Consider the following 27,822-nt stretch of genomic DNA (forward strand, 5'->3'; position numbering starts at 1 on the left):
TTTTGCAGTGTCCCTCTGCGGCTTATTGCTCTAGCCCCCGCCTCCTGCCGGGCGGGGAGTGGGGAGGCGGGGCCGGGTGGCGAGGTTGTGGCCGGAGGGCCCGGCGTGGAGCTGACAGTATGTACCTACTGGGTAACTGTGCCAGCTCGGTACCTGTCCGGGTAGCTGCCATTCATTGTGCGACAGCGGCAGGAGCCAGAGCGTATCTGGAAGGAGGTCTAGAGTGGACGCTTGGCAAGGCCCGCGGTTTCAGAAGCGCCGCTGCAGCTATGGCCCCGATCAAGGTGACATGTTGGCCCGCCCAGGCCTGGCCATCTCCCGCCACCGCCACCATCTCCCCAAAGCCCTCCGCCCCGCTGAAGGCAATGGTCCCCAGCCCCAAACCCTGCTGGCTTTCCTCTTTCCTGCCCTGGGGGCTTCTCCCCGCTGCCTGTCCCCCTTATGTCCTGGGATGGTGTCCGAGGCTCTCGAGCCTTTTCTTCTATATCCACCTTGTGGCACCCTGCGATGGGTCTCTACCATTTTCAGACGACTTAATATCATGGCCACCTCCACCTTCTGGAACCTTCTCCTTTGTCCCAGGGTCCCTCTTTAACCTTCATACTTAATCTCCGCCCTACCTCCCCTGGATGCTTTTGTCAGCTTATTGGGCACCGCTGTGACCCAGTCTTCTGAAACAGGTGTCGTCTCTTAGAGTCCCCACTGTGTCTCTCCCATTCCGCTCCTCCCACAGCTAATGCCCACCCTCTGCTGAGGCTTTCACTCCTCTCATTTTGAACAATCCCCAGTCCCCTCTCCGCTCTTTTGAGACTCCCCCTCTCCCCCTGCTCCATCCTACTCCCGACCATCCATCCATCGGGGCTTCTCAGAGACTGCCCAACCCCTGACTTTCCGTCCCTTCTGGCTTCCTTCGGCCCAGAAGCCCTCACGCTTCCAGGTAGGTCGGTGTCTCCCCCTTCAAGAGATTCTTTCTTCCACTTTATACCCCCTGGATGTAGGGAGCTGCACCCCTCTCCCAACTTCTCCACCTTCTGCTGTCCTCCTTTTTTCTCTTTTGAGAGTGGGACACGGGGGACCTTCGTTTGTCAGGGCTGCCCCCTCCCCCTCCGAAAGGCAGACTCCTCTTCCGTCTGTCCAGTTATCCCACTTCTTTCCTGTAACTCAGAGAACTTGTTTACTCAACTCCTTGCGACACCCTGGAGGCCTTCTTTCCCTTTTTCTGTTGTCACCAATAGGCCCTCGAGAGGCATAGGGCACCTCGAAACCTGGAGGATGTGAGGTAACCAGGGAGAGGGGAGGGCGACAGGGAGGGGCCTCTGGAAACTCCAGCAGGGGTGCGCTTTCCTGCCGATGTCAACCCTCGCTCCACCAGGCATGGCTACTAGGCCCTCTGTCCCCCTGGCTCTGGTTTGCTCCCTTTCCCTTGGTTTCCCTACCCCACCCCCCACTGCCTGACCGTTACCTTGGAGTTCTTCCCTCTAGGTGGGAGATCCCATTCCATCTGTGGTGGTGTTTGAAGGGAAGCCTGATAACAAAGTGAACTTGGCAGAGCTGTTCAAGGGCAAGAAGGGGGTGCTTTTTGGAGTCCCTGGGGCCTTTACCCCCGGTTGTTCCAAGGTGAGGTCCTGCCCTTCTGGGGCTTAGCAGCTGAGATCTTGTGTACGTGTTTGTATTGTTCATAAGTCCTCTACATCCTGAGGCAGCTTGCAACAATAGTATGTAGATGATACGACAGTTAAAAAACACATCAGAGTGTTCAGAAAACAGGTAGAGGCTGTGAAAAGGTAGCGGTACCAGGAATGCAGAAGAAAGGATACTACAGTGAAATCCAATACCTCTTATTGACCCTGCTGGGTGACAGGCACTGTGGAAGGTACTTGGGCCTCAGGAAAATAGATATGATTATGCTTACAGGAAATTCTGTCTTGACTACGGAACACTTAAGCGTGGATCTGCGCTTCCTAGTAGCTAAGCCAAAAAGCAACTGTGGCTTACATGGTTCTCATTGTCTGATGAAAAGTGTTGAGGCAGGGAAGTGAGGAAGACCTGGAAGTAAAGAGCGGGCTGAGGAGCAGAGGCAGTTGTCCTTTTGCTGACCCTTTGTTTTCCCTCCCCAGACCCACCTGCCAGGGTTTGTGAGTCAGTCTGGGGCTCTGAAGGCCAAGGGGGCCCAGGTGGTGGCATGTCTGAGTGTTAACGATGTCTTCGTGACTGAAGAGTGGGGACAAGCCCATAATGCAGAAGGCAAGGTGAGGTGTGGGTCTTGCAGGGGATCAGGGGCCAGGCAGGAGATTTTTCTTGTGACCTTTACTTTCGCCTTAGGTTCGGCTCTTGGCTGATCCCACTGGGGCCTTTGGGAAGGTGAGTGTACCCTCAACCCCCACCTTGCCAGGCGGTCCCCGTGCCACACCTTGGAATCAGGGTCTTGGAGGGACATGGACAATGTGGGGAGCAGCTGGAAGGCTGGGCCTGTTCTGGGGGTTCCCGAACCTTTTCTCTGCCTCTCCTCTTAGGAGACGGATTTGTTGCTAGATGATTCACTGGCGCCCCTCTTTGGGAATCGACGGCTCAAGAGGTAAAAGTGGGGGGATCCTCTGTGGGGTTCCCCTGCTACCCTCCCATCTCCGTTCGCTGCATCCAGGCCCAGGTCGTTGTAACTGACTCCACCCTCTTTCTCGCAGGTTCTCCATGGTGATAGAAGATGGTGTAGTGAAGGTTCTGAACGTGGAGCCAGATGGCACAGGCCTCACCTGCAGCCTGGCCCCCAACATCCTGTCACAGCTCTGAGGCCCTGGGCCCAGATGCACTCCTACCCTTTTTTGTTTCACCTGCCCAGCTAAGGGCAGAGGGCCCCAGCCCAGCCTCAACTGGGGCTACCCAATTGGAACTTTGGCTAGATTTCTTCAATAAACACTTTCGGTTCATGTCTGTCTCCTTGATTTTGAATTGCTAATTTGCTAGGGCCCAGGCCTCATGACAGTCATAGCCATGGGAGTAGTGAGCAAGGGCTGAGGGGGCACTAATATAGGGGACCTCGATTTAAGAAGTAATCAGGGAAGGCTTCTTGAAGGAGGTGTTATGAAGCATCAGTCTGCAAGTGGAATACGTATCGTTCATAAGTCCTGAGGCAGCTTGCAAGTGCTCTGATGAGCAAGAGAAGGAGCAGTCTGCGCAGAGGAAGCACATCTGGAAAGGCCCTAGGCAGACAAAAGCTTGGCTCACACCCGGGACTTCTGCATTTGTTCTGGATGCTGGTTGATCTCATTTAGATCATGAACTCTAGGCTAGGAACTTTGGCTCTAGGCAACCTGATCCCCCACTTGGGCCAAGCCCCAGCCCCACTATTTTTTTTCAGACTGTCGAACCCCTACCGGAAGGACCCATATCCCAGGAAGGGCCCCTGGCACCTCAGGGGCATCTGACTGGCAGTAAGAGCTTCATTAATAGAGGCAGTGCCGGTTTAGCCCAAGAGGGCTCCCTGAAAGAAGAGACTAGGTGAGCTGTGGAGGGAAGATGGTGGTGGGGTCTGATCAGTGGTGAACGTACTGTGAGAGGCTGGGGATCAGGGAGGCCAGCAGGGTTTGGGCTGAGGGCCATTGCCTTCTACAGGCTCTGCCCTTGGGCCTTTGCCTTTTGTCTCTGGGAGGCCAGGTGCTTGGTAGCAAGCAGTGATTACCAGATGCCTACTGTGTTTAGGGGCCCACAGCCTAAGTGGGGCAAGCGCTTCAGGTGCAGTAAAAATCCTCATGATGACAGTAATCCTGTGGGATGTGTTGACCGAGTGAAAATGAAATCAGGAGGCTTTGGCTAGAAATAAATGAAGATTTATTCAAGGGTTTCAGGGTTCGCAAACCGGAAACAACTAGGCAATACCCAGAATGTTCCAAACAGGAAAAAAAAGCTGAGAGTTCTTAGAGTAAAAAGTACATTCTTAGGGAGAATGGGTCCCACATTCTTGGCCCCTGGATGGGTCGGCGATGGTAATTCACATAATTAGTGGTTTGGATAATGAATGGCAGCCGGTCTAGATAGTGAGCATCCTTTCCTTAGTCCTTTAGCAGGTAACCAGAAGGTTATCTGGAGATTTGATGCCCAAGAGTGTCTCAGAGAGACGGTGGGTTTGGTTACAAACCACTGTAATAAAGCGAGTCCTAATTTTTTTTACTGGTGGAGGGTCTTCAATTTGTAAAAAAAAAAAAAAAAAAAAAAAAAAAAAAAAAATGCAGCACCTGTAAAGTGCACTAAAGCGAAGGATGGTAAAATGAGGTATGCTCGTATATCCAGGCATTGACACAGGACTGGAAAGTTCAAGTTCCCAGGTTAAAACAAGAACAGAGTCATTTCCTCATACCTCAACCTGCTTGATTCTGGTAATTTAGCTGCTTGACGCCATTTCTTCACTCAGGTGTGCACCGTGACTGCACAGCGAGGTTAAGTCAAGGGGGCTGGCTCATTTAGCTACTTAAGAGGAGTTCAGATGTGAGCCAGTCAGCCGGCCTCTGGGGAGCTTTGCTAACCGTGAGGTGCTGTCTTGCTGTGGGCCCAGTCAGCACCAGGCTGAGGGGCCCTCCCCGGCCATCTGCTGGGGCTCAGCCCCCAGAGCTGGCTAGTGCAGGCCGCTCTCAGTGAGCGGTCAGGGCTGGTGACTCTCTTATTGTCAATTATCTCTAGGCCCTTAGGATTCTCCATAGTACTGGAGGCTACTGGCCCCAACGGAACACAGCCTGCTGGTTGAGTTTGGGGTTTGGCCACACAGGCCCTGGAGAACAACGATGGAGAGGGAAAACGTGTGGGCATGCATGTGTGTTTGTGTAACTTCTGAAGAAGTTAAGATAACGGTGTTAGGAAACCTGGATATCAATCTGCCATGTCATTCATATTGGCACCAACTCTCCCTGCTTGAGCTGGGAATCATATTGTTTTACTTAACACAGGTGAGTTGCCCTGCTCAGGACGGGGGACACAGGAAGCACTCAAAGCATGTATTGGGAAGGAGTAGAGAAGTGAAGGAAGGGAGGAGGGAGAACGCTGTCCTCTCCCCAGCTTCCTGGATATCAGTTCCCATTGTTTCAGCATAAAACGGGCCGCAGCGGGTCTGAGGTAGGACTAGATTTGCTTGGGGGTGACGTGAATACGAGTGCGTGAGGGAGGACAGGCTCATCTCACAGACAGTCAGTAGGAGGGGTGACAATCTAGGGCTAGCACGGCAGCTCCAGGATTATTAGGGACTCACGTTCTTTCCGTCTTGCTACTCTGTCATGTGGCTCCTGCTTCACAATCCATTGTGACCGTGTGAGGTCCAGCCATCACAGCCATAGCCCAGCCAGCAGGAAGGAAGGAACAGGGAACAAGAGATAAAAGCCCCATGCTAGCTGTCTTTTAAGAAGATTCTCCCGGAAGCTGCCGCACATCACTTCCGCTTAACGTCTCATTGGCCAGAGCTTATTCACATCGTCACGTAAGAAAGGCTGGGAAATAGCGACTTACTCCAGGCCGCCATGTGTCTGGCAAAAAATCAGGGGTTCCGTTTCTAAGGGATAAAGGATATTGGGTGAACAGCAAGCACCGTGGGCCGCATAGGGGTGGATTTTGTCTGAGCAGAGGGACCTTTGGGTGTCCCTTCCCTGCTGCTCCCATCGGCCTTGGCGGGGGCGCATACTAAGTTGTCCTAGATCCCTGTGTTGCCTTATGTCCCAAGTGACCCCTCTCTAAGCCTCTGTCTGTTCAACCTGCGTCTTCACAGTCACTCCAATTCCTTAGCAATATTTGCCACCAGGGGCCCCCTTCCCTCTCCTAACCCTACCCAGATCACTTAACTTTTGAAGCCCTAGGTTGATCCTGTTTGCTGGGGACGACAGCCTGTCCCCCAGTCCCTTCCTTGGATTAGTCCATGTGGGCCATACCCTCAGCTTCATTAAAGATGGAGTGGGTTTTTTTGACATATAATCCACAAATCATAAAATTCACCCTTTAAAAGTGTACAATTCAGTGGCTTTGGTTCCATTCACCGAGTAGTGCAACCATCATTGCTGCAAAGACAGGTGTATAATCTCAAGGATTTCTCCCCGGATGAAGCTGCTTGTTTTTTTTTTTTTTGTCTAAACATTGCGATGCGTGTGTGCACATCCTTATGCAGTTATGAAAGGCACGTTCCGACCTTTGGGGTTTCTGCTTGCTCCTGTGTACCCTCACAGTCACATCAGGTGTCTTGCATCTAGTGGCTGTTTGCTGAGACTCATCTCTGCACCAGGCACTGTGTTTGGCTGGGCTCGGAGACACAGTGGTGACACACGGGCCCTGCTGGCATCACTACAGGGCCAACTCCAGGCGCCCGGAACGTGTTCTGACAGAGTTACAGCACAGCCTGGCTCTGGTCCGGAGGGGTGCCTCAAAGTGCTCATAGTCTAGAAGGGGTGCCAAACTCTGGGTGAGCGCTTCTAATCGGCACAGTGGCGCTATGGGGGGAAGCCTGAGTCAGGGAGTTTGGGATATTACAGAAGAAAGACCCTGCCCACAACTCCCCCCACCCCATGGGAGTAAGGGAGGGAGAAAATGACCTCTAGCTCTGCGTGAAAAACGAATAGGCGATATAGCCAGGTAGACAGAGGTGGGAAAGGTGTTCCAGGTGGCGCAAACAGCCTGGCGTGAGTCCTGAAAGTGAGGAGGAGGAGAAGGGAGGACTGAGCAAAGCAGGTGAAGGCAAAGGTGAGATTCTGCCCACAAGCCGCGGCTCAGGTGGGTATTCCCGGTGAGCATCTGGGTGTCTCCAGTATTCGGCGAGGGGGAGCTTCAGACATGTTTTTTTATTTTTGCTTCCTTTCAGGCTCCTTCCTCAGGGCGTGTTCTCAAATGCCAGTGTGCTGGGGCAAAGGGCTGTGGCGGTTTTATCGGTCTCTGGAAACTCCGAGGCTGTTTTCAGGGTCACCAGTGACGTGTGCCTGTGTTTTTCTCCCCACAGCCTGCCAGCCTGAGCTTTACCTTCTGGATTTATTTTTGCCAGCTTAATGGATGTTTAATGGACCTTGGAGCTGTCTTTAATGTGTGTCTTTAATTATGAGGGAGGCTGGCAACCCCAGGTCTTGGCACTGAGTCTTTCCATGCTTGCCGACGGGGTGCTGGACTCCAACCTTGCTCTCCTACCAGTCAGCAACCAGGCAGTGGGAGGGGAAGACGATGCGACCCTCAGTGTCTGAGGATTTGGGTTTACCCCTAGACGCCCTACTTATCCCCCTGCCCCTTTGAGCCTTACTTCCTTTGTTTCTGAAACAGGAATTCATTCGTTCGAGACCATTAATTTAGTCGCCTTCTGTATCGTGGCTCCACCACTTCCTGGATGTGTGGCCTTAAGTGAGTGACTTAACCTCTCTGTGTGTCAGTTTATTCATTGGAAAAGTGGGATGATAATAACATTACCTGTATTTCGTGGCTGGGCTGGGGATTAAGTGAGTACTGCATGTGCAGAACAGAGCTGGCACAGGTAAATGGTCAGCAAATGTTGGCATCGTCATGGTTTCTGTGGCTCAGCACTGTGCTCGTGCCCAGAAGCAGCCGCGGAGGACCCTACGACATCCCAGCCCCAGGGAGCTTTTACTCCAGTGGGGAGAAGATGAGGCTAACAAGGAAAGGTACAGAGCTGTGTCGAATGAGCTCAAGAAGAGTCTGGAGGCTTTGGCTAGAAATAAATGATAAAGATTTATTCAAGGGTCTTAGAATACACAAACTAGAATCACACTGGGCAATAGCCTGAGTGTTCTGAAGAAGAAAAGCTGAGGGTTTTTAGAGTAAAAAGCACATTCTTGGGAAGAATTGGTCCTGTGTTTTTAGCCTCTGGATTGGTCCGCAGTGATAATCCTCTAGATCAGTGGTCCCCAACCTTTTTGGCGCCAGGGACTGATGCTCCTATGGGAATCTAATGCTTGATGATCTGAGGCGGAGCTGAGGCGGTGATGCTAGTGCTGGGGAGCGGCTGCGAATACAGATGAAGCTTCACTCGCTTGCCCGCTGCTCGCCTCCTGCTGTGCGGCCTGGTTCCTATTAGGCCACGGAATGGTACTGGACCACAGACTGGGGGTTGTGGTCCCCTGTTCCAGATGACTAGTGGTCCAGCTACTGATTTCAGGTGGTTTGGACAGTGAGTGAGCAGTCTTTCCTTAGTCCTTCATGGGGTAACCAGAGAGTTATCCGGAGGTTCGATGTATATCCAGGCATTGACACAAACTGAAAAATTCGAGTTTAAGTTTCCAGGTTAAGGCAATAATAAAGAATAGAATCACGTCCTCTTCCCTCAACCTACTTTATTTTAGTAATTTAGCAGCTTGACTATATTGACTCCATTTTTTTTTCTTCACTCTGTTCCTTGTTTCCCCCTTTTAATCAGAATTTTTCTCTCAGAAAACATTGTAGATCAAATAAAACATGTTAAAGTCCCTCAGTGCCAAGGTGCCGGTGTCTTCCTTGGGCCTATCGTGTCCCTTGGAGAGGGGACATGGGCCAGAGACATCTACGGGTCTTATAACCAGCTCAATATTTGTGCCAATTTTTAGACTGAAGCATTAGACTGAAGCATTATATATTGGTCTCAGCCTTGAGAATAGGTCAGTTCAGTTAAACAGTGGTCTCTCTTTCAGGTGGAGATGATGAAGATGGTTCTCAAAGTTAGGCCTATGGTACACACAATCAGGTATTTAACAAGGGATGTCTCTATGGAAACCAAAGAAAAACAATGGTTAATAATTATAGTTAACAGTGGTTAACTATGACTCCAGTTTCTGAGTTCTGGATGCAGCCAGCTGAGAAGATTTCTAGATGTCCGGTTCTAAGTGTCTTCAGATGGAGTGAAGGCAGGCGGTGACTTTCTGGTAGGTTCTCCTGGTTTGCAGCTTGGATGTCTCTGGTGACTTCTGCAATGGGCATGAAAATTGTCCACGTATGAACTCTTGTGGTGCTTTCTCTGACGTTTATATTGAAAGGTCATGGCGAGAGGCTGGAACTCGATTCCAAGTACAGGGAGAAGCCAGCCGCTGGAGGCTTTAAGGAGGGAAGGGTCATGAGCTGGTTATTATTTTCAAATGACTCCTTGCGTGCTGGGCGGAGGCTGCCTGGAGAAGGACTGGTGCCAGTGTCCTAGCTTTGGTAAGAGGCTTAGGGTGAGGCAGGGTAGGGACACCCTGGGGAGAGCGGGAAGGGCGGGCTGGTCAATTTGTCAGGTAGTGCGGGCTGGACTCTCTTCTGCTGCTGGAGGCCAGGCCTTGCAGGCCACACCCTGAGTCCCCAGGCACCTGGCCTGGCACTGGGTAGATGGCCCTGGGCCCCTCCCTCCCTGGCTCTGGCTTCCCCTTGCTTCCTCCTACCTGGGCAGCTCATTTGGGCTGCTCTGCCAGGCATTTCTGCTCTTGTCCAACTCTAGCTCCACTATTTCAACCCCCAAATGGTGCGTGGGAAAACCCATCCCTTCTCAGACACTTGGGTGGGGAGCGGGAAGCTCTTAAAACCTAACACTAGAGGGCCAGGGGCCCAGAAGTCCCCGAGACTGTTTTTGTTTTTGGTTTTTGGATATGGGCTCCAGCCAGGCTGCTTGGGGCATCAGGCGTCAGGCGACACTCTGGGCCCGCCACGGGGCGGGGCAGGGTGAAAAATCTGCTCCCTGACTCATCCCTGGTTGGTCCCGGGCTCTGGCTGCATTGGCCACCACTTACTGTGGCCTCCCTGAACTCAGCTTCCCCAAGGCCCAGAGCCCTGCTCCGGCCTTTGAGGTTGGACCAGGGCTCCCCAGAGAACTCCAAAGCAGAAAGGAACTGGAGGTAGAGTCCTTCACACGCCCGTGCTGTGCGGATGGGAAACCGCACCCCCGAGGATGGAGATCGCAGCGGGACAGTGGCAGTCGACTACATTGTCCCTTTGTCGCTGTCTTTTCTCTGCGTTTCGCCCACCTCCTGGGTCCCCATGCTGGCAGCACTGAGCATTGAACTGCCTTAAAAAGGGCCAGAAAAAGGTATCTGAGAAGGGCAGTCATTGTGGCAGTGTAGTAATGGCAACAGATGCAAATGATTAAAATACTCGTCAGTGAGAGAGAGTTTAAGTACTGGTGGATGGCAACATGGTAGACTTCTATGCAGCCATTAAACAGGTCAAGGCCAATGGTCCTGAACAGAAATGAAGTATATTGCAGGATATATTGCGAAGCAAGGAGGGACACAGCCCTAGGTGTGGTTGCAACTACCTGTTCTAGATGGACACGGGCAGCTGCATCTCAGAAGGACACAGAAGATTCTGAGAGGGATCAGGGCTTGGGCGGGGGGGGGGGGGGGGCGGGGGAGGGAGTGATGAGGAAGAAATTGATTTTTTTTTCCCTATTCCCTTATTATGCATTCTCGACATTTTTGATCAAGTGTCTGGAAACTTTTTGGAAGGAAAAGTCTATCCAAAAGAAAAGGACCTGCACCCGCCTTTGATAAACGTTCCTCAACAGCTAATCAAGCCTCAAAAATCCCAGGATCTTTGTGTCAGCGGCTAAGGGAGCAACTCTGAAGCCTCCCCCACCACTACCCCAGCCTCTCTTTGCCTGACTCAGCTGATCCACGTCAGAGAAGCAGACTGAGGCGCAGCCAGGCATGTCTGGAGTGACGGATGTGAGAGCAATTGGCGACACGGCCCCTGCCTCTGAGGCCGAGGAAGGGTATGACTCAGAGATGTTGAGCAAGGCAGGAGCCCTGGGCCACCAGAAGATGAGGCCCAGTCATCACGCTTGGCTAACCCCAGCAGGTGCTTTGGAGGACTTCCTGGGCTGGCATCCCCGAGGGATGCAAATAGAAGATGCACAGATGGTGAAATTGGGACGGACCCTTGATACTATTAATACTAAATAACCTCCCCAGGGATCACTTAATGAACTCTGAAGCCAGGCACTAGCTAGTGGAATCCTCATAACAACTCTCTGAGAGGATTAGCCTCATTTCGGATGCATCTCGGGAGGGTTAAACAACCGAATGTCCTCTTCTGCTAATGACCCTCCATGGCCTCCCATTGCCTGGGCAGACCTAGCTCACCTTGACTGTGAGCCCCTTGCACTTTGAACTCTAGCGTTCCTTCAGTTGGTTCTACCACTTAATAGCTGTGTGACTTTAAGCAAGTTTTTAACCTCTCTGAGTTTCCGTTTCCTCCTCTTTAAACTGGAGATAATCCATAGTCCTTATTTCATAGACTAGTCCAGAGCAAATAAGTTAACAATTGTAAAGTACTTGTAACCGTGACTGGCTCATGGTAAGCTTGTGTTTGCCATGATTGTTCTTATGACCCTGTATTTCATCAAACCTAAAATGTAATTGATTGCAAAAGATCCCACTAAGGAAAAAATTGCTGCCAGTTAACTATGTCACAAGGCTCTTTCATCACTAGAATCTCCTCCCAAAGGAGCTCTTTTTGACTTCGATACAGATTTTCATTATATATAATTGTTTGTTTGTTTGTTTGTTTTAGGCGAGGCAACCCTTGGTTGACCTCACAGCTTGCAAGGACCTTGCCAATTTACAATCCCTTATTTTGTATGTTTTACGCCTACAGCACCCGGTCTTCCTAGGTGGTCTCCCGTCCAAGTACTAACCAGGCTTAGCTTCTGAGATCAGATGGGATCGGGTTTGCTCAGGGGGGCATGGCCGTAGACTCATCATACATAATTCCGATGCACACATCAAAAGGAAAATAGAAGCCAAATAAATTGTTTGTGGTGTTTGGAAAACTTCACATTTAGAGTCTGGCAGGCGTGATGTCCGTGTGCCCTACTGCCACCTCCTCCTGTGAGCCATCGAGAGTGCTGGAGACCAGCAGTCCTTCCAACAATCCGTGAGACGACCGTACCACCACCGGGAGCCACCTGAGTTGGCTCTTAAGCCAGCTTTGCAGTCAACTTCTGTGTTGGGAGTGGTACCGACAAGTTTCGTTCTCCTCCCCAAGGGTTCCTACTGTTTTGGGGTTAAAGAGTTCTTTGTTCTTGCCTCTGGGGTTTTCTTCCAAGCTATTGACCCCCTTGCCGCAAGGTTTGATGCTTCTGAAGTGTGGGCACGTGCAGGCAATGGCAGCTACGTCAGGACTGCAGCCGGGCAGTGACTCTACCATGTGACCTGACTCCAGAGATTTAAATGTGAGAACTAAAATGTTTTAGAATTGATGAAACACAAATAACTTCTGAACTTTACCTTGGCCATCTTCCAAGTTGCCACAGAGCCCCTTGCACATTCTGTTCCTGCTGCCTGGAACGCCCTTCCTTCCTTCTCTCTTTGCCTAGTTAACCTGGTCACCCCCGATCTCACCTCCATCACCGAGTCCCCTCCAGATGCCTTTTCTGGCCATCCCAAGTCACATCCCTGCCCCTCCACACATGTTGTCCCACCGCAATGTTACACTTGGAGTGCGTATGTGATTTTTGTGTCCCCCCAGTATACTGAGCGCAGGGAGAATGTGGCTTATCCCTTCCCAGCGCCCAGCCATGTCCCGCATGGAGCAGGTGAATGAAAGAATGAACAGAGGCCCGTAGTTAGCAGCGGGGGGAACGGAGAGGCCAGGTCTGTTTGTCTGAGAGACACACGCTGCTGGTCTCTGCACTGAGCCGCTTCCCCCAGAGGCTGGCGTCCCACCCACTTCTTTACAGATGGGAAACTGAGGCCCATGAAGTCAGTTGCCCATGGCCCGGATGTCCTGTCTGAGTCTAGTGTGCACAGAATAGGGGGAAGGTGGGGTTCAGAGAAAGCTTGCTGGGGGAGGGGGCGTCTGAGCCAGGCCTCACAGGTTGGGCAGAAGCTTGGGGAAGCTGGAGAAACATCAAAGGGGAAGGGAAGCAGCAAATGCGAAGATGCAGGTGTGGGCCCCCAGACGCACCCCGCGAGGACGGGAGCCCCCTCAGAGGCCCTGCAAACGTGCAAGGCCGAGGTCACCCTCTCTGGTTTCACGTTGGGAGACAGAAGCCCGGAGAGGTGGAGGGCTTACCTGCCTTTGTCCATTGAGCCGGGAGAGCTGTGGGCCCTGCTCTGTGGGGGCCCGGGCCCCCCCTTTCTCTGTTATTCTCTGGCCCTGCCAGAGATGCTGGGAGGATGTGGTGTGGCTACATGGGGGCTGAGGCAGGACTCTGGGGGTGCACAGGCCCGCCCCCACCCGGAAGGAGGAAGCTGCACGGGGTGTCTGTGGCTGGGCCCGGGATCTCCCACCCGGGGACTTCCTCTTCCTCTCTGGGCAGGTACAGCTGCCACAGTGAGACCAACACCCTGACCTATCATGGACAGGGGCAAGGGGCCCAGACTCAGAGACTTCCTGAATGGGAGCCTGGCCACCTGGGTAAGGCGGCAGGTGGAAGGGGCCTGGGGAGGGGAAGTGAGCAGTAGGGAGGGGCTGGTGTTGGGGTGGGGGTGGTGAAGGAGAGTTGAGGTGTGACGGGGGTGGACTCAAACGTCAGGCTGAAGTCCAGGCAGCTGTGGGGCAGGATGAGGGGTCCAGACCCCTGGGGCCAAAGACCTTCAGGGATTTGGTGAGGAGGGGACTGTGTGGGCTCAGGGGGAAGGTTGGAGGGGTTCAGGATTCACTCGGCTGATGGGGCTCCCACTCGGGCCACCTGACCTGTCTCTGCTTCCCACAGGTGCTGGGACTGGCTGGGCTGGTGGGAGAGGCGGAGGAGCCAGAAGGGGAAGAGGAGGAGGAAGGAGAGGGGCCCCTTTGTCCAGAGAAGAGGTTCTTGCGTCTCAGCGATGGGGCTCTTCTCCTCCGGGTGCTGGGCATTATGTAAGGGGCATCAGGGGCCAGCCAGCCTAGGGGTCTGAGGGGAAAAAGCCCGGAGGGGCTGGAGGGTGGGGCCTGAGGGTGGAGGGTGGAGGCTGGTTGAGTGGAGGCAGGTCCTGGATTACCCCACTCCTCTGTCAACCCCCACTGCCCCCTTTCCCCTGTGTCCACAGCGCACCCGGTTCTCGAGGGGGCCCCCGGGCGATCAGCAGCCATAATGGTCCCGCAGCCGGGCGAGTGCGGAACTTGAACCACCTGTGGGGCCGACTGAGGGACTTCTACCAGGTGAGGGGTCGAGAAGGGGAGGCTGAGCTTGGGAGCCCCCTGGGGGAAGGTCTCCCCCTCATATCTCCTGCTCCCTCCACCCCTAGGAGGAACTGCAGTTGCTGATCCTTTCGCCGCCCCCAGACCTCCAGACGTTGGGGTTTGACCCCTTCTCAGGTGCTCTCTCCCACCACCCCCTCCTGCGTCTCCCCTCTCCCCTGACCCATTAACCCCTTGTGGCTTGTGCCCTGCAGAAGAGGCAGTGGAGGAGCTGGAAGGCATCCTTCGTCTGCTGCTGGGAGCGTCAGTGCAGGTGAGCCGGGGAGGGGAGGGCAGGGTTCAGCTCTGGCAGGTGGGAGACTCCTGTACCAGCCATGTCTCCCTGCAGTGCGAGCATCGGGAACTCTTCATCCGGCACATCCAGGGCCTCAGCCTGGAGGTCCAGAGCGAGCTGGCTGCCGTCATCCAGGAGGTACGGCTTTGGACTGGCATCGCCACCTGAGGACACCATGCCTCCCAACTTCTTAGGCTGAACGGCTCTCCCTACCCTCCCAGGTGACCCAGCCTGGAGCGGGCATGGTGCTGGCACTGGCTGGGCCTGAGCCCGGGGAGCTGGCACCTCCGGAGTTGGAGATGCTGTCCCGGAGCCTGATGGGGACACTACTGAGACTGGCACGGGAGCGTGATGTGGGGGCCCAGGTAGGGGACGGCAGGGGCATCCAGGGCCAGGTGGAGGAATGGGAGGGCTGCAGGGACCCAGCTGTGTGGGGAAGATGGGGATGGAGGAGGCCCAGATGTGGAGTTGGGGTTGGGCCAGCGTGGCTGCGAGCGCCAGATTCAGCTTGTGGTGGTTGGGGGCAGATGTGAGGGGCACAGGATGGGTTCCTTCTGACCCCTGACCCTTGCCCTCCCACAGCGTTTGGCTGAACTGCTGCTAGAGCGAGAGCCCGCCCCCTCGGTGCCTGCGGCCCCTGCTAGGACTCCTCTGGAGGGCCCCTCGCACCACTTGGCTCTGCAGCTGGCCAACGCCAAGGCCCAGCTGCGGCGCCTTCGACAGGAGCTGTGAGTGCGAAAGGCTGTGAAGGGGCTTGGAGCAGAGGGGCCCAGCCCCGCGGGCATGGGTGCGATGTGGCGTGGGAGGGGCTGGGAGTGCCGGGTCCCCAGACCTCTCCGGCGTCTCTCTTCCAGGGAGGAGAAGGCCGAACTGCTGCTAGACTCCCAGGCCGAAGTGCAGGGCTTAGAGGCCGAAATTCGAAGGCTCCGCCAGGAGGTGCGCCCACATGCTCCCCGCCTTTGCCCTAATCTCCAGTCCTCTCCCCACACCTCCTGCGGCCCTTTGCCCCCTCCACCCCGCTCCTTCCTGTCCCCAATCTCTGTGGCCTGAAGCTGGCCGTTCCCATCTCCGCACCACCTGACCCAGGCCCAGGCGCTGTCGGGACAGGCCAAGCGGGCTGAGTTGTACCGCGAGGAGGCAGAGACGCTGCGGGAGCGGGCCGGCCGCCTGCCCCGCCTGCAGGAGGAGCTGCGACGCTGCCGGGAGAGGCTGCAGGCGGCTGAGGCCTGCAAGGGCCAGCTGGAGGTGAGTCGGGAGGCGGGGCTTAGGGGGCGGGGCTTGGGGGCGGGCTCTGTCTGCAAGAGTCCTGCAGGGGATGGGCTGGGCCTGAGGAGTGAATTTGGGCCTGGAGAAGAGGGGGTCAGGCTTTACAGAGGGAGCAGTCATGGCTGGGCGAAATGGGCAAGGTGGTGTCTGGGGAAAGGCCCTCTGGACGGGGCAGATGGAGAGGGAGGGTGGGTGTTGTGGGTAAGGGTGGGTCCTGGGGGGGGAGGTGGTGTCTAGAGAGAGCTCCCAGCAGTGGGGGCCGATAAGTAGGGCTTAGAAGGATGCCACCCCGGGAGGCAGTTCCTGGGGAGAAGGGGCAGGGCCTGCATGGTAGAAAGGTGGGGCTAAGTGCTGGGGAAGTGGTACCTGGAGCGACCCTCTGTCGGGCAGATGGAGGGGAGGGATGGGGCCTGGAGAGCCCCAAGGCTGTGCGGTCGGAGTGGGGAGCGGAGGCAGGGTCTGTGAACAGAGTGCTGGGGGCGGCATCGCAAGGCCGGCTCTCTGTCCCTCCCCACGCCAGGAGGAGCGGGCGCTCTCAGGGACTCTGGAGGCCTCCAAGGCACTGCTGGAGGAGCAGCTGGAGGCTGCACAGGAGCGCTGTGCCCGGCTCCACGAGACCCAGCGCGAGAACCTGCTGCTGCGGACCCGGCTGGGTGAGGCCCACGCGGTGAGCTGGCCAGAGGGACCCCTACTCCTACTTTCCTCCAGTGACCCTTGAGCCCGCACACTTGGCCTGGCCGTGGTGGGGAGGGCTCGTCTGACCCTGCCCTCCCCCTCAGGAGCTGGACTCTTTGCGGCATCAGGTGGACCAGCTGGCAGAGGAGAACGTGGAGCTGGAGCTGGAGCTTCAGCGGAGCCTGGAGCCACCCCCGGGCTCTCCTGGGGAGGGTGAGTGGGTCCCCAGTGGAGGGGCTGGGGCTGGGGGGCTCTTCTGACTACGTCCCCTTCCCCCAGGTCTTTGGGGGTGCAGGGCTATAAGTGAGGAGACAGTGAGTGTGGCAGGTCTGAGGGTGGGGAGGAGCCCTGACCTCACCTCGCACACCCCAGCACCCCTGCCAGGAGTGGCCCCCTCACTGCATGAGGAAGTGAGGGAAGCAGAGGCTGGGCGGCTGCGGACCCTGGAACGAGAGAATCAGGAGCTTCGAGCACTGCTACAGGTGTTGCAGGGGCAGCCAGGTGGCCAGGTGAGTCCCCTCCCCCAACCACACCAGTAGGTCCTTTCTGGCAGCCTCCTGGGGCTTGACTATCTCTCTCATGTGCCCTCAGCACCCCCTACTGGAGGAGCAGAGCGAGGCCTGCGTGGTTCGAGAGCTGGCTGTGGCTCCCCAGACTCGCCTGGCCTCAGACCATGGCCCCCAGGGCTTGGCTGGCCCAGTGGGAGATGAAGGCCTGCAGGCTTTGGACCGTCAATCAGGGGATAAAGGCCCCCAGGCCTTGGACCTGGCTTCCCCGGCATCTGACTCAGCCCTCGAGGGGTTAGCTGAGTGTCCCCAGACATCTGATTCAGACTCTCAGGTGATGGAGAGGACCCCCCAGGTGGCTACCGTGGCCCCCCAGACCTCAGACTTGATGCCCCAGAAGTCAAGCCCTGCTGTAAAGACACAGGAGTCCCTAGAGAAGGCTGGCCACGGAGCCCCTCTCCAGACCTCTGCCTCTGTGACCTCGGCTCAGGGTCCAGAGATCAAAAAGCTATTGCTGGGAGGAGAGACTGGGGAGTCAGTGCCTGAGGCCCAGGGGCTAAGACAGGAGGTCCCTGAGAGCAAGCCTGGACCCTCGGGGCCCAGCCTCTGTGTTCAGTTGGAAAAGCAGAAGACCCCAGACCAGGGGCTGGACTTACCCAAGGGGCAAACAGATGCCAGAGAGCATGAACAGAGGCTGGAGGGGATGGTTGGGGACCCAGCCCCGCAAGAAACACAGCAGAAGCCCAAAGGGGCACCTGAGGCCCAGACCTTGGAGGGGCCAGTCCCAGGGGAGGTCCTGGCCAGCGGTGACCCAGAGCAGGAGGCCCTCAGGGAGGAGGTGGTGCGGCTGAGGAGAGAGGCTGAGTCCTTACGAGCTGAGCTGGAGGCCCAGGCCCGGAGGCTGGAGGCCCGAGGCACGGAGGCTGCTCGCCTCTCGGAGGAGCTGGCCCAGGCTCGGAGGGCAGAGGCCGAGGCCCACCGCGAGGCAGAAGCCCAGGCCAGGGAGCAGGCCCGGCTGCGGGAGGCGGTGGAGGGAGCCGGACGGGAGCTGGAGGCTGCGTCGCGGGAGCGTGAAGCGCTGGCAGAGGCGCTGGCGGCGTCGGGCCGAGAGCGGAGGCAGTGGGAGCGCGAGGGGCCCAGGCTGCGGGCCCGGGCCGAGGCGGCTGAGGAGCGGCTGCAAGTCCTGGAGAGCGAGGGTCGCCAGCACATGGAGGAGGCCGAGAGGGAGCGCCGGGAGAGGCAGGCCCTTAAGGAGGTATGTGGGCGCTCATGGCCAGGGTCAGGAAACGGGGTTCCAGGCCAGCGGCTGGAATTCTGGGTTATTCATTCCATCAGTAGCCACTGAGTGCCCAGCACCGAGCTGGGACTGGAGATAAAAAAAGGCAAAGTCCATTTCTGCCTTCCAAAGACATGCCTGGCCCGGGGCAGGGGCAGAAGTCCTCTGCCTCTGATGGGGTGGTTGTAGGAAGGGGTGAGAGTGGGCGTGGAGCCAGAATGCCCAGGTGCGAATCCCGGCTCTCTGACGGCTCTCACTCCGCCTGCGCCCCAATGCCTCTTTCTGTAAAATGAGGGTACTCATCATCGCTGCCTCGGCAGGTCTGGAAGCCTAAGGGAGATTGTGGTATCAGAGCCCAGTTCATGCTGGGCAAAAGGCTCAAGGCATGTAGCTCATGAAGAGCAAAGTGCGTGGGAGCCCGTGAGAAGAGGAGGCGATGCCAGGGTTGGGGCAGGGAGGTTTCGGGGAGTATTCTGAGGAACGGTCAAGGTTCCACTAGACGGGGGAGAACATTTCCTCCCGAGGGAACAGCCAGTGCACAGACCCGAAGGCATTCAAGATGCTCAGGGGCCCCGGAAAAGTGGGGGAGTGGGGCCGGCGAGCTGTGTTGGGCCAGCTTTTTAGGTGCTAATGCTCCTCCATTCCCAGACAGGGAGAGCCACCCAAGGGCGTGTGGCAGACCTGTGTGAGTCTGGGTTTGAGGAGGGTCATCTTGGTGTGCAGGGACCTAGAGCCATTAGGAGACAGTGCCCATGAACCAGGTGGCAGATGAGGCTGGCTGGACCGGGATGGGAGAAGGAAGAGAGAGATGGCCTAGAGCCCCCTTTATGCATTCATCTGAGCGTGTTCGTGGGTTTCTCCTTCATGCTGGGTCCTGTACCAGGCAGCCAGCATGCTGATACTCAGGAAGGGTTCCCAGTTTGGGGTGGAGACAGAACCATGGGGATCCAAGAAGCACACACTGGCCTCAGGCTGGGGCATATCAGGGAAGGCTTCCTGGAGGAGGGGGTAGAATGGCATTGAGCTGGGAGGAGATGCAGGCATGAGTGGTCGGGGTGGAGTGTGAGGTGGGGAGCGGAGGAAGGTGAGAGTTCGTTAAGCAGGGTGCCTATTGGGCAGGGCTTCATCTTCCTTCCACGAGAAGGAAGGAGTTGTGGCTTTTTTCATGAGGGCAGCGGGAGGCACTCGCGGGTTTAAAGCGAGTGGAGTGGTCAGGGCCACGTGTTGAGAGGCCCCTCCGGGGAAGCCGAGGAGACGAGGAGGCAATGGGAAGGATGTTCGGGCCAGTGGGGCCCAGTGCTTTGGGGAGGGTGCGCCGCGGACAGGAATCAGATCTTCTGGCTGAGCGGTTTCCAGTGTCGTCCGTGCACTGACGGGGATGCTGTGGTTCAGAAAGGAGGAGTAATTGGCCCCTTCCAGTGGAGAGGAGTGAGGGATACACTGTTGGGTTGACGGGGTTAGTCAGGCATCGTGCCAGGCAAGCCTGGGAAAGGTGAGAATTGGGGGTGCGGGTGAGAGGGTAAAGCTGAGGGCCTGTGGGCCGTGACTGAGATGCTCGGGCAGACCCGGGTTATACCCTGATCCCTTCCTTACCTGCTGTGTGGCTTGGGGCAAGTTACTTAACCTCTCTGAGTCTCAGTGTCTTCACCTCTGAAACCGGAGTCGAAACTACCTGCCCCACAGGATGCCGTAAGATAAAGAATGTAGAGAGCTTGGGGCAGCTGTGGAGAGGGAAGGCCAGCAGGGGGGCAGTGAAGGTGAGGGAGGAAGAGCCGGCTCCGAGGACTGAGGGGGGGCGGGGAGGGTGGAAGAGGCCGAGGAGAAAGTGGAGAATTTTGTGAGATTTCCTGGTTGGAGCAGTTCCTGGTGATAACTGGGTGTGATGCAGGAGGTGGTGGCCAGCCAGGGGGAGGTCAGGGAACCGGGGGCCCAGGGAGTTGTCCATGTGGGCCTGCTGGGGTAGGTGGAGGACAGTGCACGGTCAGCTAAGGTTGTGGCCAGGCCCTGGAGGAGGGAATGGCAAAGATTTGGTCTGAGGCTCAAGTGTCTTTCATTGTGCCACGATTTATCCTACCCTTAGCCCTTGGGCTCTAGTGGCGGCCAGCAGCAAGGCATCATGGGACTTGTAGTTTTTCCAGTGAGAAGCAGTGGCCCAGGGTGTCTGGAAGTGCATTAGCTCTGGAGGGAGGCCCTGGTGGGTTTATCAAACCAGGAAGATCAGAGCAAAGGCTGTAGCGCTGGTTCCCAGAGGCAGGATTTGGCAGGCGGCCGGCCAGCATCGGCCTTTCCCTGTGGTTTTGTTCTGCCAAGGTCCCCGCCACACCTCAAGAATGGTTTGGCCTACATCCCTCTGGGGCCCAGAGGTCAAAGTGGGCCTCCTGCCCCCTTCCGCAATGGTGTGGCCCAACTGCCAGAGGCCGCCTGGTTCTAGCATCTCTGCCTTCCCCTTCCCAGCCCCCACCGTGATTAGGCCTGGTGCTCAACAACTTCCTGTCTTCTGTGGCCATCCCCTGTGGCTATCCCCTGTGGCCAAGGCTGCCTTCTAGACCTGCCTCCACCAGGCGCCTTTTCCCCTCACATGGCCAGTGTGGCTTCAGCACGTAGGCCGCGTCCAGCCGTCACTGGACACACGAGGAACCGTGGGCTCAGAGAGGTGAACACACTTGCCCAGCGAGTGTTTCAGACTTCTGGCCCAGGGGCCTCCCTCATACCCGCCAAACTTGGAACCCCCAGCGTATTCGCTCTGCAAGGGGACCAGGCTTTGCTCCCATGTTACAGATGGGGGTGTAGAGGCCCAAAGGGTTAAAGATGTTTGTCTAGGGTGACAGAGCAAGGGTAGAAAGCCTCGTCTCCTGACTCTCAGGCCTCTGTATCTGGCCCTCCCCTGTGCCCGGGTAAGGGTGGCGGCCTGTCCCTCTGGCCCTGAGCCTGCTCTGCCTGCCCTCAGGAGCTGGAGAGGGCCGTGGTGCGGGGCCAGGAGCTGGGGGCCCGGCTGGAGCAACTGCAGAGTGAGCTGGAGCAGGCGGCTCTGGAGCGCCAGGAATTTCTGCAAGAACAAGAGTTCCAGCACCAGAGGTGCCGGCCTTGCCCGCGGGGCAGAGGGAGCCAGGCAAGGGCTGAGGGGGGGCAGGGGGGAGATGACAAAGCTGCTTCTGGCAGGTACCAGAGCCTGGAGAAGCTGCTGGAAGCTGAGCTGCAGGCAGCAGCCACTAGCAAGGAGGAGGCACTGATGGAGCTCAAGAAGAGGGCCCTGCAGTTGGAGGAGGAGCTGTACCAGGTGAGGCTGCCGCCCTGGGAGCTGGGGGCCGCATCCCACCCTCCCTCCGGTCCCTCCGGCGCCCCCTCTGGTCTTGTCCCATTTGCTCGCCTTGTGCCCCCTTTCCGGGCCCACTGGAGGGAGCTCTGTGCTGAAAGTCAGGCTGACTCTGCCTGGGCCTGGTGGTCTTCTGGGGGCCTTGTCTCCCCATTCTTCAAACGGACAGAATCTGATGGCTTTGCTCTGAGGTGACTGGTGTGTTTCTCTCACTCTCTCGCTCGGGCCCCGCCACTTCCTAGTGAGCTTAATTACTGTGGCTGTTTCCGATGCCCTTGCAGCGTGTGGCTCAGCGCTCAGCACGGGGGTGTGCTGGGCTCCAACACCAGGGCACTGCCCTTAGGGGGCTCACAGTCCCCCCGGGACAGAGGCAAGGAAGCAGGCAACCATCACGCGGTGCCATGGGCCTGTGGGCACCCAGCAGACCGCCTTGCTGGTTTGTGTGGGGCCGGCCAGGGGAGTTTTTCTGGAGAAAGTGATGTCGAAACTGGGGCCCTAAGGAAGAGTAGGGGCCCTAACGTGCAGAAGGAGCAGCGTGGGCAAGGGGACCGGCTGCGGAGCCGAGAGAAGGCGGCACGGGCAGGATGGAAAGTGACGGAGCTGCGGGCACCTGGGGTGGACGGCTGTGGGCTAAGGGTCCACTGGTTCAGGCCCCTATGCCATCCCCAAGTGCCGCCGCTCCCCTGCGTGACCTCCCAGGGTCTCTCCTTGCAGCTGCGCCAGGGCCCTGTGGGGCCGGAACCCCAGGAACACGCAGCGCCGAGGGTCACAGAGGCGCAGAGCGGGCGGCTCATTGAGGTGGAGCGCAGCGTGAGTGGTGGACCGTGGTGGGCACAAGGGGCGCGGGCGAGGGGCAGGAGCCTGGCCGCTGCTAATCCTCTTCCCTGCTGGGCAGAACGCGACGCTGGTGGCCGAGAAGGCGGCTCTGCAGGGGCAGCTGCAGCTCCTGGAGGGGCAGCTGGGCAGCCTGAAGGGACGCGCCCAGGAGCTGCTGCTGCAGAGCCAGCAGGCACAGGAGCACAGCAGTCGCCTGCAGGTGGGTGACGGCTGGCCGCCCTGTCCCCACCCCGCCCCTGCCCACTTACCACCGCCCCCTGCCCCTTCGGAACTGTTTCCTGCTCCGGCTCGCAGCCGCTGTCCTTTCCTGTTCCCGAGTCACGTGCCGGCTCCCTGACCCCAGCCGCCCAGTTCTGCGTCCCTCCTCCCGCCCCGACCCACTTGCACCCGCCCCAGTCCTGACCCTGCCTCCTTGTCTCGTTCCCACCCCCTCCTACCTGCGTCCAGCCTGCTTGTCTGCGTCCACGTTGCCCTGCCTTCAGCCGTCTTCGCCACAGCCAGCCATTAGTTCCTACGGCTTTCCCTGCCTCCGCAGCCCCATCTGTCCTACCTCTGCCGTGTGCCTCTTGCCCTCCCCTCCGCAGCCTGCCACCAACACCTGTGATACCCGTCCGCTCTCCGGCTTATTAACCTCTGCCTTCAGCCCCCCGCTGCCCCGACCCCAGCCCTCTGCCTCCTCGACAGCTTGCCCTCCTTGTCCTCTGCCCTGCTCCCTTTCCTCTACCCCCTCTCTGGCCTGGGTTTCCACCCCCAAGGTCCCTGCTCCCTCCTCTGCCCTAGGCCGAGAAGTCTGTACTAGAAATGCAGGGCCAGGAGCTGCACAGGAAGCTGGGGGTGCTGGAGGAAGAGGTGCAGGCAGCGCGGCAGTCCCAGGAGGAGACCCGTGGGCAGCAGCAGGCCCTGCTGCGAGACCACGAGGCGCTGGCCCAGCTGCAGCGGCGGCAGGAGGCCGAGCTGGAGGGGCTGCTGGCCCGGCACCGCGACCTCAAGGCCAACATGCGGGCGCTGGAGCTGGCGCACCGGGAGCTGCAGGGCCGGTGCGTCTCCCCCAGACTCCCAGCTCCTTTTCCCCGTGGGGAAGCACCACCCCCTGAAGCCCCACCTCTGCTGCTGTGCCCCTGTTGGGAGTAGTGGTTACCTGGCACGACCTTCTGCCCTGTGGCTTCTGCCGGGAGCCTGTGCTTAGGAGATAGCAGACCCCCAGGTCCAGACAATCCAGCGGCCTGCTTGCCCTGGCCCCAAGTCCCTGAAGCCTGCTCAGCCCCTGTCCATTTCAGGCATGAGCAGCTGCAGGCCCAGAAGGCCAACGTGGAGGCGCAGGAGGTGGCCCTGCTGGCAGAGCGTGAGCGCCTGATGCAGGACGGCCATCGACAGCGGGGTCTGGAGGAAGAGCTTCGGCGGCTGCAGAGCGAGCACGACAGGTACTCGCCCTGGTGCAGGACGTCCCCGCGTGGGCCAGTTCTCAGGGTTCCCCTCTGTGGAGCAGGTCACCATCCTGGTGGGAGGGATCCTGCTTGGCCTTCCGTCCCCAGCCTGGCTCCTCTGGCCCTTCCGAGGGGACGCGTCCCCTGGGAGAGCAGCTCTCCTTGCTTCCGCAGGGCTCAGATGCTGCTGGCGGAGGTGTCCCGGGAGCGAGGTGAGCTGCAGGGTGAACGCGGGGAGCTGCGCGGCCGGCTGGCGCGGCTGGAGCTGGAGCGGGCGCAGCTGGAGATGCAGAGCCAGCGACTGCGTGAGTCCAACCAGCAGCTGGACCTGAGCGCCTGCCGGCTGACCACACAGTGCGAGGTGTGCTAAGCTTGCTGGCGGCAGCCCGGTGGGGTCGGAGGGTGCCGGAGGTGGGGACAGACTGGAGGGGGTGGAGGGTGGCCACCCCGAGCCCCTTTACACCTCCGGCCGTCTTGCCGCCGGCCCTGCCAGCTGTTGACAGAGCTCCGGAGCGCTCAGGAAGAGGAGAACCGGCAGCTGCTGGCTGAAGTGCAGGCCCTGAGCCGGGAGAACCGGCAGCTCCTGGAGCGCAGCCTGGAGAGCCGGGACCACCTGCACCGCGAGCAGCGCGAGTACCTGTGAGCAGGCGGGAGGAGGGCCCAGCGCCCGGTGCGCTGCGGGTAGCCCAAGTGGATTTTGGAGACCCCTTTGGTTGTTCAGGGTGGGGGGGGGCGGTCCTGGGAAAAGGGCTGGGATCGACCCCCAGGGGCTCGGGACCGTGGCAGTGTATTAGGCCACACAGGAGTGTGTCAGCGTGCTAACAGCTGGCAGAGCTGCACCTGCTGTAACCTGAGCCTTGCCCCGGGCCTCATGCTGCTTCCTCCCTCCCCACCCCCCAGGGACCAGCTCAATGCCCTGCGCCGGGAGAAGCAGAAGCTGGTAGAGAAGATCATGGACCAGTACCGCGTGCTGGAGCCTGGGCCCCTGCCCCGGACCAAGTGAGCGGCCCTTCACCCCCTGGGCCGGGGTCTTCCCAACCTAGCCCCCACCTGCCCTCTGAGCCCGGCCCGGCTCAGGTCCAGGATCAGTGAGGGTTTGCCTGGCCTTTGCATCCCCGACATGGCCCTCTTGTCCCCCCTACCTCCTTGGCCTTACCCCCTCTTGTGCCCTCTTGCCCCCAGGAAGGGCAGCTGGCTGGCAGACAAGGTGAAGAGGCTGATGCGGCCCCGGCGGGAGGGGGGCCTCCATGGGGGGCCACGCCCGTGGGCCGATGGGGCTGGCAGCACCGAGAGCCTGGGGGGCCCCCCAGAGATGGAGCTCTCCGAGGGCAGGGAGGCAGATGGGACAGGTGGGTCTGGGGGCCAGGTGACCAGGATGGTCCCTACCCCGTGTCCTCTACCCTCACCCCAGCACCTGCCCACGCCTCCGGTCTCTTCCTCTTTTTGTTGCTTACGCTCGTGTCTCGGCCGGCCTTGCCTCCTGCACCTGCCCCAGATGGTTCCAGTGGCTCTTTGCTCTGCATCCCCGCCACATCCCTCTTATCTGGCACCTTCCTCTCGCCTGCACTGCCACCCATCCACCCACCCAGTCCTACCCACCCACCGCGGTGCCTAGGACTGCGGAGCAGCAGGGGACTTTAGTGAGAGGTCGTTTATTCCAGTCAGCAGATGAGGAAACGGAGCCCCAGGGAGGGGAAGCGCCTCGCCTGAGGTCACACAGTGAGTTAGTGTCAGAGTCAGCACAGGGTCCAGCCTCCTGCTCCAACCCTCACTTACCCAGACCCTCCTCTGCTCCTGCGACCCCTCTTCCTGCCCCTGTGCAGCTTTGTCCTGCCGCGCCTCCGCTCTGCCCGGCCCCTCCCGGCTCTGCTCTCACTCCCCCTGCTGCCTGTGCCTCCTGCAGGGTCCCCTTCCCCGGCGCCTATGCGCCGGGCCCAGAGCTCCCTCTGCCTGCGAGATGAGACCCTGGCAGGTGGGCAGCGGCGGAAACTCAGCTCCCGATTCCCAGTGGGGCGAAGCTCTGAATCATTCAGCCCTGGGGACACCCCCCGGCAGCGATTCCGACAGCGCTGGCCGGGCCCCACGTCTGGTTCCCGTGGCAAAGGTGAGGGACGGAGGTCCCTGCCTCCCTCGGTCCCCAACTTCCGTTAGCCCCCCCCCCCCCTCCAGACCCTCCTCGGCCTCTGCAGCTTCACCCGCTGCCTCTCCACTCCTTGTGGATCCATCACCTCCTTGGGGAGGGGGCTTCCCTCCTGTTCCCAGTGTCTCCCCACAAGCCCTGCCTGCCTCTGCCCTGGTCCCTGTGGCCCAGTAGCTGCTTTGTGCCCCGCTAGGATCGGGCGTGGGATGGGATGGCTCCATCGAGACCCTGGCGGAACATGAAGCAGATGCCAGCCGAGAGGGTGAGTGGGGTATTTGCCCGGCGTGGGGCCCTGGCAGCCCTCATCCATCCATCCATTCAGTCACTTGACAATGAGCTTCGCGAAGTGCCAGGTGCCAGGTGACATGCTAGCAGGGGATGCACAGCAGGGAACATTCTGCTACCAGAGGCAGATAGTAAACGATACGCGTAAAAACAACAATTACCTACAACAGCTTTGTCTCACAGAAATAGGGTGCGAGCCACACGTGTAATTAAACATTTTCCAGTAGCCTCACCCGAAGAAATGAAGAGAGACAGGTGAAGTTAATTTTCGCGTCTTATTTAACTCAGTAGCCCTGCACCATCATCATTTCGCCATGTAGTCAGTGTCCAGAATTATTCACGAGATACTGCGTATTATCGTTTTCATACTAAGTCTTTCGAGTCCAGGGGTATTTTACGGTCAAGCACATCGTGGTTCATTGAGAGCAGCCGCATCTCCGTGGGTCTCGGTCACGTCCTGGGCAGCTGAGCCCTGGAGTAGTGGGAGGTGATAATGTCCTGGGGAAAAGGAGAGCAGGGTGGGGGGAGGTCAGGAGTGGGTGGAATGCAATGTTAATTAAGGTGCTCGAGGTAGGCCTCAGAGGGCAGGTGAAGTTGGACCGAGGACTGGGAGGTGAGAGTTTGTGGCGCTGACGTGTCTGGGGAACGGGATTCCAGGCCGAGGCAGCAGCTGAAGCGAAGCATGTCGGAGGCCTGGCCGGGCAGCCGGTGCGGCCGGGAGCGAGGCGGGGAGAGCTGGGAGGAGGTTGGAGGGGTAGGAGGCGGGCAGAGGGTGCAGGGCCCTGTGGGCCACCGTCAATGCTGGGAGTCCCCCGAGGGAGTGCGCCTGAGCTGAGCCTTTCCCTTCAGACCTCGAGGTGCAGGACCCGGAGAAACGTCCTCTCGCCCCTTCCCTCAGCCAGTGACACCGCGTGGATGGGGAGCTCGGCGGCAGTACAGTCCCATCGCCGCTGGAGTCTCAGCGGGGGCCCCAGGCAGCCCAAGAATTTGGGGAGCCAGGGCCCCTGGGCCGAGCCCCTGGACAAGGAGGCCTGGGTCCGAGGGTCCAACGCAGCTGGCACTGGGGCCCTGAGGTGGAGCTGGGACGAGTTTGTGGACAGAGGGGATGGCGGGCCCCCGCGGGCAGCTTCTTGCTGGGGCCCTGGCTCTGCTGCGCGGCCCTCCCTGAGGAGGCGGTTTCTGGGGGAACCCCCAGAAGAAGGAAGCAGGAAGGAGTGGGCAAGGGAGCCCCTTGTCCGGGCCAGGCGGGGAGCCAAGGACCATTCCCTGGGGACTGTGACCTGGGCCTGTCACTGAGCCTTAGCCTGGGGCCTGAGAGATGTGAGAATAAAGCCGGGATGTAATCACCTGAATCTGCGCCCTGTGTCTGCTGGCTGCATCTAGAGCCGAGAGGCCCCAGGGACACCTGTGGCCTGGAGGGGGGTCTCTGGCCACCGGCGTCCTCACCCAGCACAGGGCAGCACAGGGCAGCACAGGGCTTTCTTCAGGGGAGGGGTCAGTCTGGCTTGCCTGGATGTCTCAGAGGGGTGATGAGGAGAGAGTTCTGGGGCCTGAGTCTGGGTTCAGCCTTTACTTAAAAGGTGGGTTCTGGGCTTGGGTGGGGAGCCCTGCCCTCCTCTCTCTGGCACCCTCTTTTCTCACTCCCTCCTGCTTCCTCATCCTTTCTCCCCCATCCCTTTGGGGTTGAGCCCCTTCCCAGGGAGCTCACATCTGGTGGATATCATCTAGCCCTGGGGCTGTC

At 58.6% G+C, this 27,822-nt stretch overlaps 2 protein-coding genes across 3 annotated transcripts; both read left to right on the top strand.

Moving 5' to 3' along the window:
• The first annotated feature begins 58 nt into the window (after positions 1-58).
• On the top strand, positions 59-2,924 carry PRDX5 (peroxiredoxin 5). Its single transcript, XM_016118598.2, has 6 exons — positions 59-284; positions 1,483-1,617; positions 2,118-2,249; positions 2,323-2,361; positions 2,514-2,575; positions 2,682-2,924. The coding sequence occupies exons 1-6, from the start codon at positions 120-122 to the stop codon at positions 2,785-2,787; spliced, it is 639 nt and encodes a 212-aa protein (XP_015974084.2). The 5' UTR covers positions 59-119; the 3' UTR covers positions 2,788-2,924.
• Positions 2,925-13,198: 10,274 nt separating this feature from the next.
• Positions 13,199-27,433, top strand: CCDC88B (coiled-coil domain containing 88B). Of its 2 annotated transcripts, none has more exons than XM_036221211.1 (27): positions 13,199-13,323; positions 13,622-13,764; positions 13,935-14,046; positions 14,133-14,202; positions 14,280-14,338; positions 14,414-14,497; positions 14,581-14,724; positions 14,942-15,087; positions 15,214-15,295; positions 15,446-15,604; positions 16,146-16,292; positions 16,405-16,513; positions 16,673-16,809; positions 16,892-18,061; positions 21,030-21,157; positions 21,242-21,359; positions 22,110-22,205; positions 22,291-22,431; positions 23,013-23,269; positions 23,510-23,653; positions 23,831-24,017; positions 24,150-24,295; positions 24,557-24,655; positions 24,839-24,863; positions 25,560-25,760; positions 25,990-26,058; positions 26,931-27,433. In XM_036221211.1, the coding sequence occupies exons 1-27, from the start codon at positions 13,264-13,266 to the stop codon at positions 27,375-27,377; spliced, it is 4,680 nt and encodes a 1,559-aa protein (XP_036077104.1). In that variant the 5' UTR covers positions 13,199-13,263; the 3' UTR covers positions 27,378-27,433. The 2 variants fall into 2 exon arrangements, with proteins under 2 accessions (XP_036077104.1, XP_036077105.1); XM_036221212.1 differs by having other exon boundaries at positions 24,839-25,005; positions 26,931-27,104.
• Positions 27,434-27,822: the final 389 nt, after the last annotated feature.

Source organism: Rousettus aegyptiacus, unplaced genomic scaffold, assembly GCF_014176215.1.
Source record: "Rousettus aegyptiacus isolate mRouAeg1 unplaced genomic scaffold, mRouAeg1.p scaffold_m13_p_5, whole genome shotgun sequence".
In the NCBI taxonomy this organism is placed as follows: Eukaryota; Metazoa; Chordata; class Mammalia; order Chiroptera; family Pteropodidae; genus Rousettus; species Rousettus aegyptiacus.